The sequence below is a fragment of the Miniopterus schreibersii genome (genome assembly GCF_964146895.1).
Source record: "Miniopterus schreibersii genome assembly, chromosome: 19".
NCBI lineage: Eukaryota > Metazoa > Chordata > Mammalia > Chiroptera > Miniopteridae > Miniopterus > Miniopterus schreibersii.
Window position 1 is genome coordinate 21829660 of NC_138119.1, and position 15301 is coordinate 21844960.

The 15301-nt window shown below is 43.8% G+C and overlaps 1 protein-coding gene across 1 annotated transcript in view; it reads left to right on the top strand.

The window, feature by feature from the left end:
* The window catches only part of LAMC1 (laminin subunit gamma 1), a 99140-nt gene extending 91700 nt beyond the window's left edge, over positions 1-7440 (top strand). The window contains exons 26-28 of the mRNA XM_081121006.1: positions 183-341; positions 2776-2875; positions 4429-7440. Of these exons, the coding sequence (XP_080977132.1) occupies positions 183-341; positions 2776-2875; positions 4429-4685 (516 nt within the window). The 3' untranslated portion in view covers positions 4686-7440. The remainder of the gene's footprint in view (positions 1-182; positions 342-2775; positions 2876-4428) is intronic.
* Positions 7441-15301: the final 7861 nt, after the last annotated feature.

Below are 15301 nucleotides of genomic sequence, written 5' to 3' on the forward strand. Positions count from 1 at the left end.
CAGTAGTGATAGAACCTGAAGTTTTAAGGATTAATTAAGAGGAGACAAGAATAAATGATATCATAAGTCAATATACAGTGTAAATTCCTGCTGTGTTCTTTCTGGATTGTATTTTTGAGCCATTTGACAGGTGAAGGAGTGGGAAAGCTATTTTTTTAAAAAACCATTTATTTTGTGCCTAGAATGCTACCAGCACCAAGGCAGAAGCTGAACGGACTTTTGCAGAAGTGACAGACCTGGACAACGAGGTGAACAATATGTTGAAACAACTGCAGGAAGCGGAAAAGGAGCTGAAGAGAAAACAAGATGATGCCGACCAGGATATGATGATGGCGGGGATGGTAAGCGACGCTGACATACTTGCTCATGGGCAGAAAGTGAAGGGCATTTCATAAAAAAGGGTCTCTTTCGTATGGACTTCCGTTTTTCATTGTGTTTTCTAGCCAATAATTGGGTTAGTAACTTACATAGAAGACAAAGAATTCGGCTTTTTCTGCCAGGTCATTGCACAACTGTCCTGTCCCAAATCTGCTCTCAGTTAAAATCGAAACATTCTTTTGCACATCTGAGGTTTTAGGATATTTCAAAGTATATGTGCTTATATTTTTGAATGGGTAATTCATAGAGGGTTTAAAATCAAAAAGGAACAAAGAAGGATGCAATGAAAAGTTCATTTCCTTCCTACTCTTGTTCTCCCAGCCACTTGCTCCCTACAGGCAAAGACCAGTTTCTTGTATAAAAGGACATTTTTGAAGCTGGCAAAACACCAAACTTACATCCCAGTCAATGATTTTTTGCCTTTTGTGTGACTGTTTGTAACAAAGTTGACTTGTGAATGCAGAGCCCAACCAAGAACTCAGGTCCATTTTTCTGTTTATGCTGTATTTTGCTTTTGAAAGACTTTAATGAAGTCACAGTGGAAATACTCCTTCCCGATTCCACCTGATTACAATCACAGAAATGATAGACATGAATTTGTTTAATGTGCACTTTCAGTGAGAGGAAGGGACCCTTCGTGCACTCCTGCTAAAAAATGGGCTCTTCACTGTGGGCCATTTCCACCTTGGGATGGAAAGGAGAAATACTAGCCAGTTTATCTAGGTAAAGAATACCTTAAGGAAATGATAACAGGAAGCATCCCTGTGCAAACACCCTATTTTATTATGCTTTTCTTAGTTTTTTATTTTGAGTTGTCCTCATTTTCCGTAGCAAGGTGTGGCTCAAGTGGAAATTCCCATATAGCAAAAATAGGTCTCTCTCATGTGTGTTGAGGGTCTCTGGATTTCATCTGTAATCTGATTGTAGGAACATTAGTTTAGAGCCTGTTGGAAGAAGGAGAAGGCTGTATTTTTTTTTTAATCTTCACCCAAGGATATTTTTTCCATTGCTTTTCAGAGTGGAAGGGGCAGGGAAGAGCAGGAGAGAGAGGGAGAGAGAGGGAGAGAGGGTTAACTCCTGCATGCGCCCTGACTGAGGCCGGAAATCAGGTCTGCAACTGAGGTCCATGCCCTTGGCCCAAAACGAACCCAGGACCCTTCAGTCCGCGGGCCGATGCTGTAACCACGGAGCCAAACCAGCTAGGGCAAGGCTGTATTCTTTATAAGCTTCAAAAAAGGGTATGGACTCAATTCAGAGGGTGGAAAGAAGATCCATTTTTTGTTCCTTTTGGTAAATAACTTCTAAGGAGCACAGATCACCATCACATACACTATCCCATCTATATATTTTTATCAGTCCTGCAAGGCCAGCACTGGGCCAGTATTGTTTGAGTCCGTAACATGTTTTTTATTTTTTTAACCAAAATTATGCAGGGTTCCTGAAAGAGGGGCAGCAGGGTCAGTGCAGGAGTATTGCTCTCAGCAGCCTCAGCTCAGCCCTTATGTGCACAGAACAGCCTCTGAACGCTCAGGAGGAATGGCTGGCTGTGGTTTGAACAGAGATTAATCATTGATTCGTGAAGGTTCTTATCCCTTGCTTTCTTTTACTTTTTAAAATTTTGACACTGGTTATATCCAAAAATTTTCTTTGTCTTGATCCCAAAACTAGAAAAAACAATTTTGTGGCAGGGAACTCAAAGCCACTCTTTTGTATCCTGAGAGATTTATTTCTGAGAGCATCTGTTCTGATATTTGGACACTTCCTCTTCCCTGGCCATGTCCTGTGACTCATGCACAAGTGTATTTATTCAGGTTCCCTGGAATTTTCCCAAATATATTTACCTTTGGTTGATTTTTAAAATGTAAATTGTTTTGGTCCTGTGTGTGCGTGTGTGTGTGTATTTGCAGGTCAGGGAGACAATTATAGAAGAACGTCACTTGATTATGAACATTTTCTGAGAATAGGACGTTTCTAATAACCAAGTCCCTCAGAGTGTCCTGTTTTGGGTCTAAAAATGTAGCTTTTATGTTCATTCTTTAAAAATAACTCGTTTCTGCTTGATGGATTTTATTATGAGTACACCTCCATGTATTCCTGAGTGAGAGAGCGAGAAAAGGAGATGATGTTGCTCTTTGAAATACAACTATACCATTATGTAGGCATACTGCGCTCCTATTCATGACTGTGACATGAATTAAAAATAGCAACATCCTCAACATGAAGGTATCACACCCCACCCTCAAAAAAATCCTACAGTGAGAGAGTGTGGTTTTATGAGTTGGGAAAGGAGAAAGCATCTGAAAATTAGATTTGTTGGCTCACTGGGGAAGAAATACTTCAAGAAGATGAAAACATACAGCCAGGACTATTTGTATCATTTATGCTTTTCCCCCACAGGCCTCTCAGGCTGCTCAGGAAGCCGAGCTCAATGCCAGAAAGGCCAAGAACTCCGCCTCCAGCCTCCTCAAACTTATTAATGACCTCTTGGAGCAGCTAGGTGAGTAGCCATAGCGTCATTTTAGGCAACCACTGAATTTTTTGTAGTGTTCTTGGGATCTGATGTAGTTGATTCGAAAACAGATATTATATATGATGTGAATATTGTATGAACTGAATCTGACTTTAGGTTGTGTTCATTCAATAAATACTTACGAGGTCCTTGCATGGAATCTGACCTCAGTCCTGAGTCTGACCTTGGTCGGAGGACTCACAGAAGTTTGGAGACCTGCTGCCAGCAGGTATGGCTCATTTAAGGTTGAGGTTTATGATACAATTGAACAGTGATTATCCTTAGCTCATCCTGCTGGCAGTGTCTTTAAAGGATTTCAGTGATAAGATAAAAGGACACTTTCAGCTGGTCATGACATCACTGCCTGGAATTCTCTTCATTTGCCAATCGAAGGATAATCTGACAAGGTGACACTTATGCCAAAAGCAAGAAAAGGCTTGATTTTCAAGGCAATATAAGCACATTGGATCCCTCTTTTAATCCAATTTGATAGAGAGCAGGCTTTGCTATACGTCGGATCTCCTTTGTCATCAGCTTCATCGTAAAGTGAGGTGCTCTAGTAGCACAGCTCTGCCCAAGGCATGCCATTCATGTCCTGGCCTTTAAAGTTTGGTCAGTGTTTTTGTGGGATTGGGGGGGGGGGGGCGTATACTTTTTATCTGTCTCAAATGTCAAGAAAAATAAGTTGTGTGCTAGCAGATGGGTTTGAAAATGAAAGTAAGCTTAAAGAGGTAGATTTTTGTGGAAGAAAGAGCTGGATTTTAAAGTTCGTCGGCCTTGGGTTGGAATCTTTGCTTTGTTGCCCAGAAGCTGTGCAAACTTGGGCAAATTACTAAACATCTGAGAATTGCTGATGTCAAATGGCCTTGTGAGAAATGAATCAAGTACAGCAGGCATAAAGTGCTGATTTCTACGGATGTCTGCTTTCATTGTTGCAGAAGCGGTTCCTTTTGGAAGAACCTCTTTTTCTTGCTAATTTTAAAGTGAAGCTTTGATTTCAGCATTTCAGCCCTGGCCGTTTTCCAGGGGAGGGCTCCTCATAGTGTCTGACTCCTGAGAGCAGCACATGACTCCCAGAACCAGCCCGGCTTCCCTGGAATCTCTGTGCTAAGGGCTTAGGCTTGTAGCTCAAAGGTTTTTGTGTACATTTGTGTACATTAGATCGCACTAAAATGGCACACAGATTACATATGTAAACATGAAAAAGGTATTAAATGTCACCAGATGACCTTCAAAACCACAAGTGAGGTTTTTAAGGTCTAGAACATGGTAGCTGTGTACTTTGAAACCATTTTCTCAGGAAAAAAACATCCAGCCCAGTATTCATTATATGTTCTCCCCATTCCTGCCGGGTTAGGTCAGTGTCGGTGCTTGGCTGGCATTGCTGATGCCCTTGTACGACAGGAACAAATCACGTTCACAGGTCGCCTTTCATGGTGGCAGCTGCGGGGCTTTGTAAAGGGGCTAGTGGGTACTTGTGGAGAAGTTACAGTCCTTACAGAATGTACCTGTTCTCTTCTGTGTCCTCTCTGACTCTACAGGGCAGCTGGAAACAGTGGACTTGAACAAGCTCAATGAGATCGAAGGCACCCTGAACAAAGCCAAAGAAGAAATGAAAGTCAGCGATCTGGACAGGAAAGTGTCCAGCCTGGAGAATGAAGCCAGGAAGCAGGAGGCCGCCATCATGGACTATAACCGAGATATCGAGGAGATCATGAAGGACATCCGCAACCTGGAGGACATCAGGAAGACCTTACCAACTGGCTGCTTCAACACCCCGTCCATCGAAAAGCCCTAGTGCCTTCTTTTAGGGCTGGAAGGCAGTACTCCCGCCGGGGAGCCGCTGTGAGGCCATAGGTGCCTTAACACAAAGATGACATTTTCAGACCCCCACTTCTCTGCTGCTCTCCACCACTGTCCTTTTGAACCAAGAAAAGTCACAAAGTTTTAAAGAGAAGCAAATTAAACATCGTGAATCGGGAACAAAGGGTTTTATCTAATAAAGTCTCTCTTCCACTTACGGCGCTCCCTTACCCAATTTCCCTTCTGAGCTGGGCAAGGACGTGGCCTCCTACAGTGGCATATGCTCTCCGTGGGAACCATTGTATGCCGAGGCTGAGCAAGTAGCCCTCCCTCTCTCTCTGGTGCCAGCAGAACCTCCTCAGTCTCAGTACTCTTGTTTCTATGAAGGAAAAGTTTGGCTGCTCACAGTAGCGTTGTGATGGCCAGTATATCCAGTCTATAGCTAAAGAAAATGCATCTACATCTCCTGCCCCTCTTCCTCTTAAGCAAAAGTAACTAAACATCCTGTGCCAAAGGTATTGGTCCTTTAGAATGTCAAGAGCCATCACCAGTTGTTTTAGCTACTCTGAGTATAGGACACTGAGCCATCCACGGGTAAGGATGCAATTATTTATGACAGTCTCCAGGAGAATGTGAGACTGCAGAAAGTAGGCCGAACATCTCCTATGTTCATAATTGACTAGGAAGATAAACTTTCTTCAGATCTTTGGGCAGCTGATAACTTAAATCTGGATGGGCTCGCCACTAGACATCTTTTGATATTCCTACAAATGGAATTTATGCAGAAGAAATAGGGATATGATAACCACTAAAGTTGTTTTTTTCCCAAATCTAATTCCTAGAGCTTTGTTAGTATGTTAGTATGGGAACTAGTGTTATCTGGCAGAGAACAGTTGGTCCCTAAGATCTTGACAGATAAAACAAAAGAAAAGCAAGCCCTCGTCTTTTCTAGCAAAGGGATAAAACTTAGGTCCATTTTTATTGTCAGGATCCCATATGTCCATTTTTTTTCCCATTGGGAAGAGACAAAGCATTTGACCCATCGCCTCAATTTTCTTCTGACGTTCCCATCTTCTAGAATCTCTCAAAACACGTGGTTTGCCGAATCCAGGTGGCAAATACTTGCACTCAATAGTTGACACAGCTGCCAGCACCATCTGGTTCCTGCACGTTGTGATTCAAACCCACTCTGACCCTTCCCTCTGAGTGTCGAGGGAAGACCCTTCCGTGGAGTTTCCTAGTGGGCTTCTCAACTTTTGATCTTCAGCTCTGTGGTTTTCTTTTAAGATCACCGTGTGACAGTTCCCTGCCACACGACCCCTTCTTCCTACCAACCTGCCTTTGAGACTCATATATAGCCTTTAACACTATGCAACTTTGTACTTTGCGTAGCGGGGGAAAGAAACTATTATCTGACACACTGGTGCTATTAATTATTTCAAATTTATATTTTTGTGTGAATGTTTTTTTGTTTATCATGATCATAGAGTAAGGAGTTTATGTAAATATACCCGGTCCTCTTTCTAGAATGGCACTGTGTCCACTCCCTCACTCCACTTTTCCCCGCCCCGGCACACCGTGTCTGATTACCTCCTCCCCTGCCATCTGCAGTTCTTCGGATTGTACCTGTTCCCCGGCCCTTTGCTCTTCGCCTTGTGTTTGCAGCACGCCCATTCCCTAACATTAACATCAGCCCGCTTTCCTCCACACACAGCCAGTGTCAAGAGGTGCCCCGCCGCCGGTTCCATTGCAGCCCTGGTGACCCTGGGCCGCAGCACGGTGGTGCTCTTAACGCCTGCTCCAGAGCAGGGACGCCAGGCTGCCAGGGTATGGTGGGGCGAGGAAACTCTGCAGAACGATACCTTCAGCATCAATGTGGCTGTAGCCAGGAATGAGCTAGAACTGCCTGTTGCAGTGGTTGGAGCCGGAAGGGTCAGTCTGATAAGAGATTGCATGATTCCTGAGAGCACCCAGCATCAGGGAGAGTGCACAGCAGCAGGGATAGAGCAGGAGAGCCGTGTAGCTCAGTTCTGCGCCTTCCCATCTCCCCTTGCGCATACAGCTGACTCCATATGCCTTCGCTTGGCATACCCCTAAGCCTTCACTCTTGCTTCTCTCAGGTCTCCTCTGCTATCCCAGGACGCATGGCTGTTTCTTGCCAAGTTGTCACATCAGTGTTTCCTAGCTAGTTCCTCTTGCAGAGTGGCCATTTCCTACCAGAAGCTGTGGTCAAGGTCGCAGGAAAAAGCCTGAGATGGACTGCCAGGGTAGCTTTCCATCTAGCCTCTGGGTCTAGTACATCTTAGGCCACAGTGAAATTTTTCGATTTTGTTGTTGGCTTTTTTTTTTTTTTCCCTTTTCTCCTCCATTTGTGTGGTATATTTTTAAACAGAATTTTATTTTTAAAATAAAGGTTCTTTATAAGACAATACCTTGATTACACTCCTGCAATATAGCCATTATTTTATTGTATAGTTCCAGTTACCTGTATTTTACATAATACAACTGACAGGGTGGCTGCTGCGGAATGCTGGGTATCAGGGGCATGGACAGCTGGTCCCTGGGATTTTGTTTTTAGTTCCAACTGTGGCCCTTTTACATGTGCCTTCACTTTACAGTCTTCATTTGCCTTCATTTCTACAGTCTTGCTCTCTCCAGGGTGGTGAATAAAATGCAACACTTGGCATTTTGTATGTTTAAAAAAACCAGTATTTTATTTATAATAAAATCTGAATATTTGTAACCCTTCATATTTGGTGTGGCTTGAGTACTGGGGGACATGTTCTTTAGGTTGCTTATTTTCCTGAGAACAGTTTGTGTGTGTGTGTGTGTGTGTGTGTGTGTGTAATTTTTTTTTTTTTTTAGCCTTCTCAGATTGGGATCTTTTGGTATAGCCCAGAGGTTGTCAAGCTTTGCAGGTCAGACAGTATCTGTTACAACCACTCCGCTATTGTAGGAGAAAAGCAACCGTGGACAGCATGTGAACAAATGAATGATGCTGTGTCCCAATAAAACTGTTTACAAACACAGGCCATGGGCCTGCCGGCTATGGTTTACCCCCTGGTGTATCTCAAAACTTGATGAATGACTACTGAGAAGTATTTTAGAATAATTTGGGCCTCCTAAATTAGCAGCTGTATGTAAAAAGTTGTTTTGCCATTTATTTATTTTTTAAATATATCTTTACTGGTTTCAGAGAGAGGAAGGGAGTGGGAGAGAGAGAAAAATGTCAATGATGAGAGTCATTGATCAACTGCCTCCTGCACACCCCCGACTGGAGATCAAACCCACAACCCGGGCATGTGCCCTGACCGGGAATCGAACCGAGATCTCCTGGACCCTAGGTTGACGCTCACCTGCTGAGCCACGCCTGGCTGGGCTGTTTCACCTTTTAAATACACACGTCTTTAGCTAAAGACAGTTTCTTCAGATGATGAGAAACACTCAAACATATAATGGAATAAAGAGAAAAGGCGAGTAAGTAATGTGCTGGACCAGCAGGCCCGAAGTAGCTGGTTGTACCCCCGCCCATCGGGGGTGCTAAGCCAGCTGGGGCAGCCTGAGGCCGGGTGAGCAGTGTTGGAACTACGGCGGTTCACTCCCTGGTTCACTCCTCAGTGCTCTGTTGATAGCCCTGCATCCTTGTGAGTGACGTGCCGCCTTCCACTCTTACACACTGTAGCTGTGTAATCTGTAAAGAAAAACCTGAGCGCTTCCCTGTCGGCTTCCTCAGAGAGCTTTAGAGGGCACCAGTCACTAGCTTTCTTACACACCCTGTCTTAGTCCATTTGTAGGGTCTGACTCAAATGCAAATACATCCTTTCCGGTGACTGTCCCAGTGGTGAGGGGGTTTCAAACGCTTGCTCCTATTCCTTTTGTTTCAGCAGTAGCTCAGAAGTTGGTACCAGCATAATGTGATTACAGGGGCTTACTCCTTAAACAAGCATCATAACCAATGAATCTGGATTCCCCAACTCCATCCCATTAAACTCAAAGTGGAGTAAGACCCCTAGGACCAAGGAGAGCCATGAGGTAGAAAAGCAGGTGGCACCTTCTTCCTAAGGCGAGGAAAGACCCAGCCGAAGGAAACATCAAATCTCTGTAGCCCATAGCTTACGGGAACAAAGGAGAAATTGTCAGTGGTAGGTGATTTTCGCACTAAGCAGGTTCAAATGAAGTGAGTATTAATAGTTGGCATGAGAAAATAAACTTTCTAGTTAGTGATGTACCTCAGAGGCCCCATTGGTTCAGGAGCCATCAACTAGAGGGTCTTATATTTGTACTGAGTGTCCTAGAAGGACGAGATCTGCTCTTCATGAATAAATGAAATTCTAAATGCATGCTTAAGAAAGGGAAATAAATATTTAGCAGACGTCCAAAGAAAAGCTTGAAAGTCCAATTTGCAATTCAAATGGGAGAAAATCCAACATTTCTAGTGTTGTTATGAAACCTCCATGTCTTTCCTTTAACTCGTCTCTCTGCCTAAAATGTCCTTTCCCCTCCCCAAAGCAGGAAAGTTACCTTGTCTGTCGAACCCAGCCGGTCCTTCCCTGTGTCCACTACCCCTCCCAGCCTCATACTGGCTTCTAGCATGACCCTTGGACAACCACTTATTGATCAGGTGTCTCACCCACCTCTACCTCCCTCCCACTCGCCAAGACCCAGGTCTGTCATTCATGCTCACGTCCTCAGGTTGTCTAAATGAAGGTAACCAACCTTCCTCATCTGCCCTTTTTCCTATTGTTAACTTTTTCCCTGCTGTGAGCAGAGAGAGAAGTGTAGGGACACTTCTCAATGTCCTCTCTTGCCTCCTTCCAACAGCATTCTGCTCCCTCAACGCACCCATCTACACAGGGATTTGCAGGAAGATCAGGAAAACCAATTGCTGTCTTCCACCAAATGGCACTGCACACACCACACACAGCTGTGCAGTCAGCATCCAGTTAGCGACATGGTCTGGTCTGCAAGGCCCCTCCTCGGGCCCCCAGTCCCACGACAGCCACTCCCAGTGCCTTGCCTGTGTCTGCCAGTTTTACCCACAGCCCCTTCTGTAGATCTCTCTGGCTTCTGACCAGTTATAACATTAAGTCCCTTTTTCTCTAACTCCTCCGAATGGTCCCAGTAATTTTAAACAGACGGGCATTAGAAAGCCTTGTGATAGAGGCCATAAAGGTATGGCTTATGAGTAATTCCGAACAGTTCGTATTTATTCCTTTAAAAAGTTAAGAGTCACGCCTTGATCAGCAGTGTAGCCCTCTGCTGCATCATGGTTCCCACATTAATGTCCATGTCCATTTTAAGTGACCGTGAGTACTCATATCTGAGGACCACCCTTCCTTCCTCCCATAATCCGTTTTTGCCATGGCCAGTAAAAAAAAAATTCTACTTGAACTTCAGACTGATGCTTTTGGGGCCCATCCCATGGTGTCTGCCCTGATACTGAGACCCTTTGTCGTTGCAGGAACCAAAGGCCATCATCAAATTTTGTTCCGTGGCAACTAAGTGTTAAGAATTTCTAGTGCAATTTCTTTCTGAATACTCAGGACCGGCCTTCTAGGATGTACAATGCTAATTTTCCTTGCTCTTCTCTGTTAATCGATCCCCACCACTTCCTCCATGGATGCTTCTTTCCCCTGAGCATGGTTTCTAAGCTGAGGTTCATGCAGTGTCAGCACAGGCCCAGCCCCAGCAGAGGCGTCTGGGGAGGAGGTGCTGTCCTGGTGTGGATTACACCTTCCCGGGCTGCTGAGCCAGCGTCCAGGGTGAGGGCTCAGGAGAGACAGCTGTGATTTTGGTGATTACATGTTTAGCCTGGTCAGAGAAGTCTGTGTTACAACTTGCTGATCCCTCTCGGCTCAGACAGTCTGCCCTCCATGCTGTCTCAGTCAGGCTGATACAGAGGCTCAGAACTGCCCAGAGACACGGGTTTCACCGTGTAGAGTTCAGATGGGCCGCCCTCTTTAATTAAGTTTCTGGGGACTTTGGAAGGACTGGCACTATCTAGATAGCTTGCATTGTACACCCTGTTTGAAAAGACACCTTTGTAATTATTTTTATTTCATTTGCCCCTCATTTAATTAGGGTCTCCGTTTGCCCAGTGAGGAAACTCAAACACGGTCCTTCCCTCCATCATCCTAACCACTATTTTAGCATGTTGCCTAATTCTCTACTGATTTGGGTCTATTTTCCCTTTATGAATCTCTACTACACACATATATTTTATTATAAGCTTCCTCAACTCCCTTTTTTGGAGAGATCAAGGCAGAATTTAAAGTATATTAGTAATTTACCCAATATTAGGGAACCAGTTAGTGGCAGAATTATTACTTGGAACCTGATTGTCCTCAAGCAGCCTGGCCCATCTGCACGACCCAGCTCACACCTGTCTCGCTGCCCTACTTAGGTTCAGGGATAAAGAGTGTAAAGCTGGCTCACCTATTTCTACCTTTGCCAAGCCACCTCTAACATCAACACCTGATAGAACCACAGTACATCAATCAAAACTAAGAAATTAATGTTGGCAGAATACTCTTAACTACAGGTTTTTGCCTGCTTATAAACACCTCTTTCAAGACCCTATTTTTAAGGTAATACAGAATTTTAAAACAGAATACTCAACATTAATACCCAAGCTATGGGTATCAATGCTGACTCCACAATAAGAGCGTGGAGTCCGAAATAATTTATTTTACTTTCATAATACACATAAGAATCCCCAGGGTGTAACATATTCATAGTTAATTGCAAATAATGTCATTAAACAAATTGCTAAAATGCCCTTAATGCTTCAAAAGAGATTTTTAAAGATCCATCAGAATGAATATATCAATCATAATATGCAACAAACTTAAGTATTTAGTAGAAATGGGAGATTTACTTACAACAAAGATTATGTTAACATTTTTTATTATTACATAATTTCAGAAAAATTGTAAGAATAGCATGAAACATTCTTTGATAGTTTACCCAGATCCCCTAAATGTTAATATTTTACTACATTTGCTGTTTTCCTGCTCTCACTTCCACTCTCTGTGGAAGGAGGGAGGGAGAAAGAGGGAGAGAAGCTGTTTTAAATTGCAGACATGTTGCCCCTTTACCCATAAATGCTTCAATGTGTATTTCCTAGACAGGGAACTTCCTTTCATAACTACAGTACAATTGCCAAAATCAGGAAATCAGCATTGATATACTATTATCTTATCTACAGCCATTACTCAGGTTGTGCCATTGGTGGTAGGCAGAATAATGGGCTTCCAAAGATATCTCCATGCTAATCCCTGCAACCTTGGAATGGGTTAGGTTACACGGCAAAGGGGGATTTAAGTTGATCTGAAAATAGAGAGATTATTTTGGTTATCTGGTAGGCCAGGATAATCATGAGGATTCGTATAATTGGAACGGGAAGGCAGAAAAGGAAGTCAGAGTGATGCGGTGTGATAGGAAATAGGCCCACCCTTGCTGGCTGCAGGAGGGAGGGAGGGAGGAGGAGCTGAGGAACTGGGCCGCCTCTAGAAGATGGAAAAGGTGTGAAAGGATCCTCCCCTGGAGCCTCCAGAAGGGAACAAAGCCCTGCTGACACCTTGATCGACACCAGGGAGACCCCAGTCAAACTTCTCACCTACAGAAATATAATAAAGTTGTATTGTTTTAAGCCACTGAGTTTAGGGTAATTTGTTACACAGTCCTAGACAACTAATACACCATTTGTCTCAATAATGTTCTTTATAGAAAAAGAAGATCTGAACTCATGTGTTGTGTTCAGTTGTCATGTTTCTTTCATTTCCTTTAATCCGGAATAGTTCCTGAATCTTTGTTTGTATTTTATGACATTGACAAATCTATTTTTTAAACCTTTTAACATAAGTATTTTCATTTCCAAGTGATTTCTCCACTTTCCACAAGATCTTTAAATAATAATTTCTATCCACTAGCTGTGAACAAACCAAAAGATCATGGAATAGACTAGACTTTTTATGATTCATCAACACCATCTAATGCTATGAATTTGGCCAGCTTGTCCTGAATGGTTCCTCAAGCATCAGCTGGAAGAGAGCCAAGTCATTTAATGTGAGAGATGCATTTGAAGTTAGGATAAAACAAATCCACCTGAAGACACCAAAAGAAGTTCAATTTAAACCTCGGGCCCTATCGAGTGGCCACAGTTCATGGACAAGTTAGCAGTGTGCCCTCAGAGAAGTCAACTTTGCCCGTGTTTCCTAGAAATGGGGCCGGTACAACCTTATAGAGTTGGTCACCCAGATGAGTAAGCAGGTGAAACTATACAGAATTCCCAGGTAAACTGAGTGACTGTGGGGCCTGAAGCTTGTACAATTTGGGGCCTTCTTTCTTAAAAAAGATATGAAATCACAAATGCAGAAGTAAGTCCAGAGCTGGGAAGGACCCCTGAGCTCCATCACCTGCCCGCCCCGGGGACATCCAGCAACAGTGTACTTACTATATTTATTTTAAGGCAGGGAAGGCAGAGCAGTTGCTTCCTTTATGTCACTGTTTCATTGGGCGTGTGCGTGACTGTACTTCCCTTGCGTTGCAGACACCTCAGCCGCTGTCTGGCCAGGAGAACCTGTTTGGTGTGCTCACTGTGTGACGACGTGGGTGCGGCTCCGAGGGGAGTGCCCGGCCTCCAGAATGTGCCCGGAGGCTGCAGAGTCAGACATGTGCCAGAGGAAGAAAGGGCGCCCCAAGGCGAGCATTCGCTGGGGCAACGGGAATGGCTTGACTGGGCAGAGCCCTGGCTATCACTTTCATTAAATCTTTTAATCTCAGAAATGGAAGAGGCAAACTGACTTCTTAAAGATCACTTCTTAAAATAGAGCTCCCTCCACTTGTATCCTGGGGAGGCTGCATGCCAGAGTCAATCCAATATCGGGGGCCTTCTGAGCTGCTCTTAGCACACACCACGCTCAGCACACAAACTGTGGACAGCAAGCGCGTAGACCCTGATCTTCAGCCAGGACTCGGTGCCAGGTGTGTCTTTATTAAAGCAAAACAGCAACAATAACAGAAATAAGGCTGTTTCAATAAGCTAAAAGATCCGAACTCTTTTTTTTTTTTAAATCTTCACCTGAGGATATTTTTTCCATTGCTTTTCAGAGAGAGTGCAAGGGAGGGAGTGAGAGAGAGAGAGAAACACTGCTGAGAGAGAGACATATGAAAGATCTGAACTCTTAAGCTTACTCTTCTGAGTCTATTTTTGGAGCCTGGGAGATGGTAGAGGGTGATAATAGTGACTTTTATTTAGGGAACCCACTCCACTGAGTACCCTGTGGATACTTGCTCTCTTCAGTGGCACTGTGAGGAATATTCTAGTCAGAAGATACTGAGAGGTGCTTTCCTTTAGAACTGGGACACCTCGGTTAGTTCTCTCATCACAGGAAAATTACTTTTGCTAATTACTGATCTAGTAATAAAATAGTGCCAGTGCATGCCCACCTAGCCTGCTGAGAGACTATTCTGTGACCTTCTGAAATACCCTGGGAGAGAGACTTGCCATCTGTCAATGATTAACACAAATTTATCTAGGCCCATGCCCAGCTTCTGCACTGGGGGAACTCTAATTTTTGTTCATCTGCACTTCATTACAGTAAGCAATTTTTCAGCAAATGTTTCTTGCCGACTCCTGAGATGAGAAACTGATGACCTGTCATTCTACAACTATATACTGAGAAGCTCTGTGTGAGGCCTCGCCGATGTGGTGGGGATACAGCCGTGTACAAAAACAGATAAGACTCTGCACTTATGGAATTTACGTTCTAGCGGGGGAGGCATAATAAACGAGATGGATGAAATATGTAAGCTAACCATGTAGCGCCTAATATGTTCCAGATGCTGTTCTAAGAACTTTATAAATATTAAGCCTACAACCTGATGGGCTGTGTACTATTATTATTCTTCCCATTTTATTGATGGGAAAAAATGAAGAAGAGGGATTCTGTTTTCACTACCTGGTAAATGACACAGTAAGGCTTTGAACTCAGGCATAGGGAAATGGGGTCTGAGTGCCCAGAACCCCTGTGGTTAATAAGCATGGATTCAAAGTTGCTTTGAACCCAGGCAGTAAGTTGTGCATGGGATTCTGATGGGACCCTAAGGCATGACTGGCCATGGCGTTTACAGTGGGTGGGGAGGGCTGTGATGGCGAGAGGAGGCTGGAGAATTGCAAAGTGGTAGGTTCAATGGATTGTAGGTCCCAGGGGGGTTGGTATTATTAAGGTCTGGGCAGTAGAGAAACTGGCTTTCAAAAATCAGAGTTGGTGACCAGAGACTGGGTGTTTGAAACTGAGGTTCTGGAAGAGGTGCTGTTACTTGGAATGGCAAGATCTAAATATGAACTCAGGAGTGAGTTAGGTGTGTTTTACCTGATAATTTATTTGGTTAAACAGTCACATTTTTCTCTTTCAATCCTGTGCCTGTTGAAGCAACCTTAGTAATTGTCCAAAAGTTTTATTTCTCAAATGAAATTGTTGTTCACTAGCAGCCCATAGGTCATGAATGACCCATCATGACTCACAGAGGCCCTGTCTCTCTGCATCCTGCACACAAACATATGACTGGGATAGGTGATGAGACTCCTTGATGGAAAGGGATGGGTTT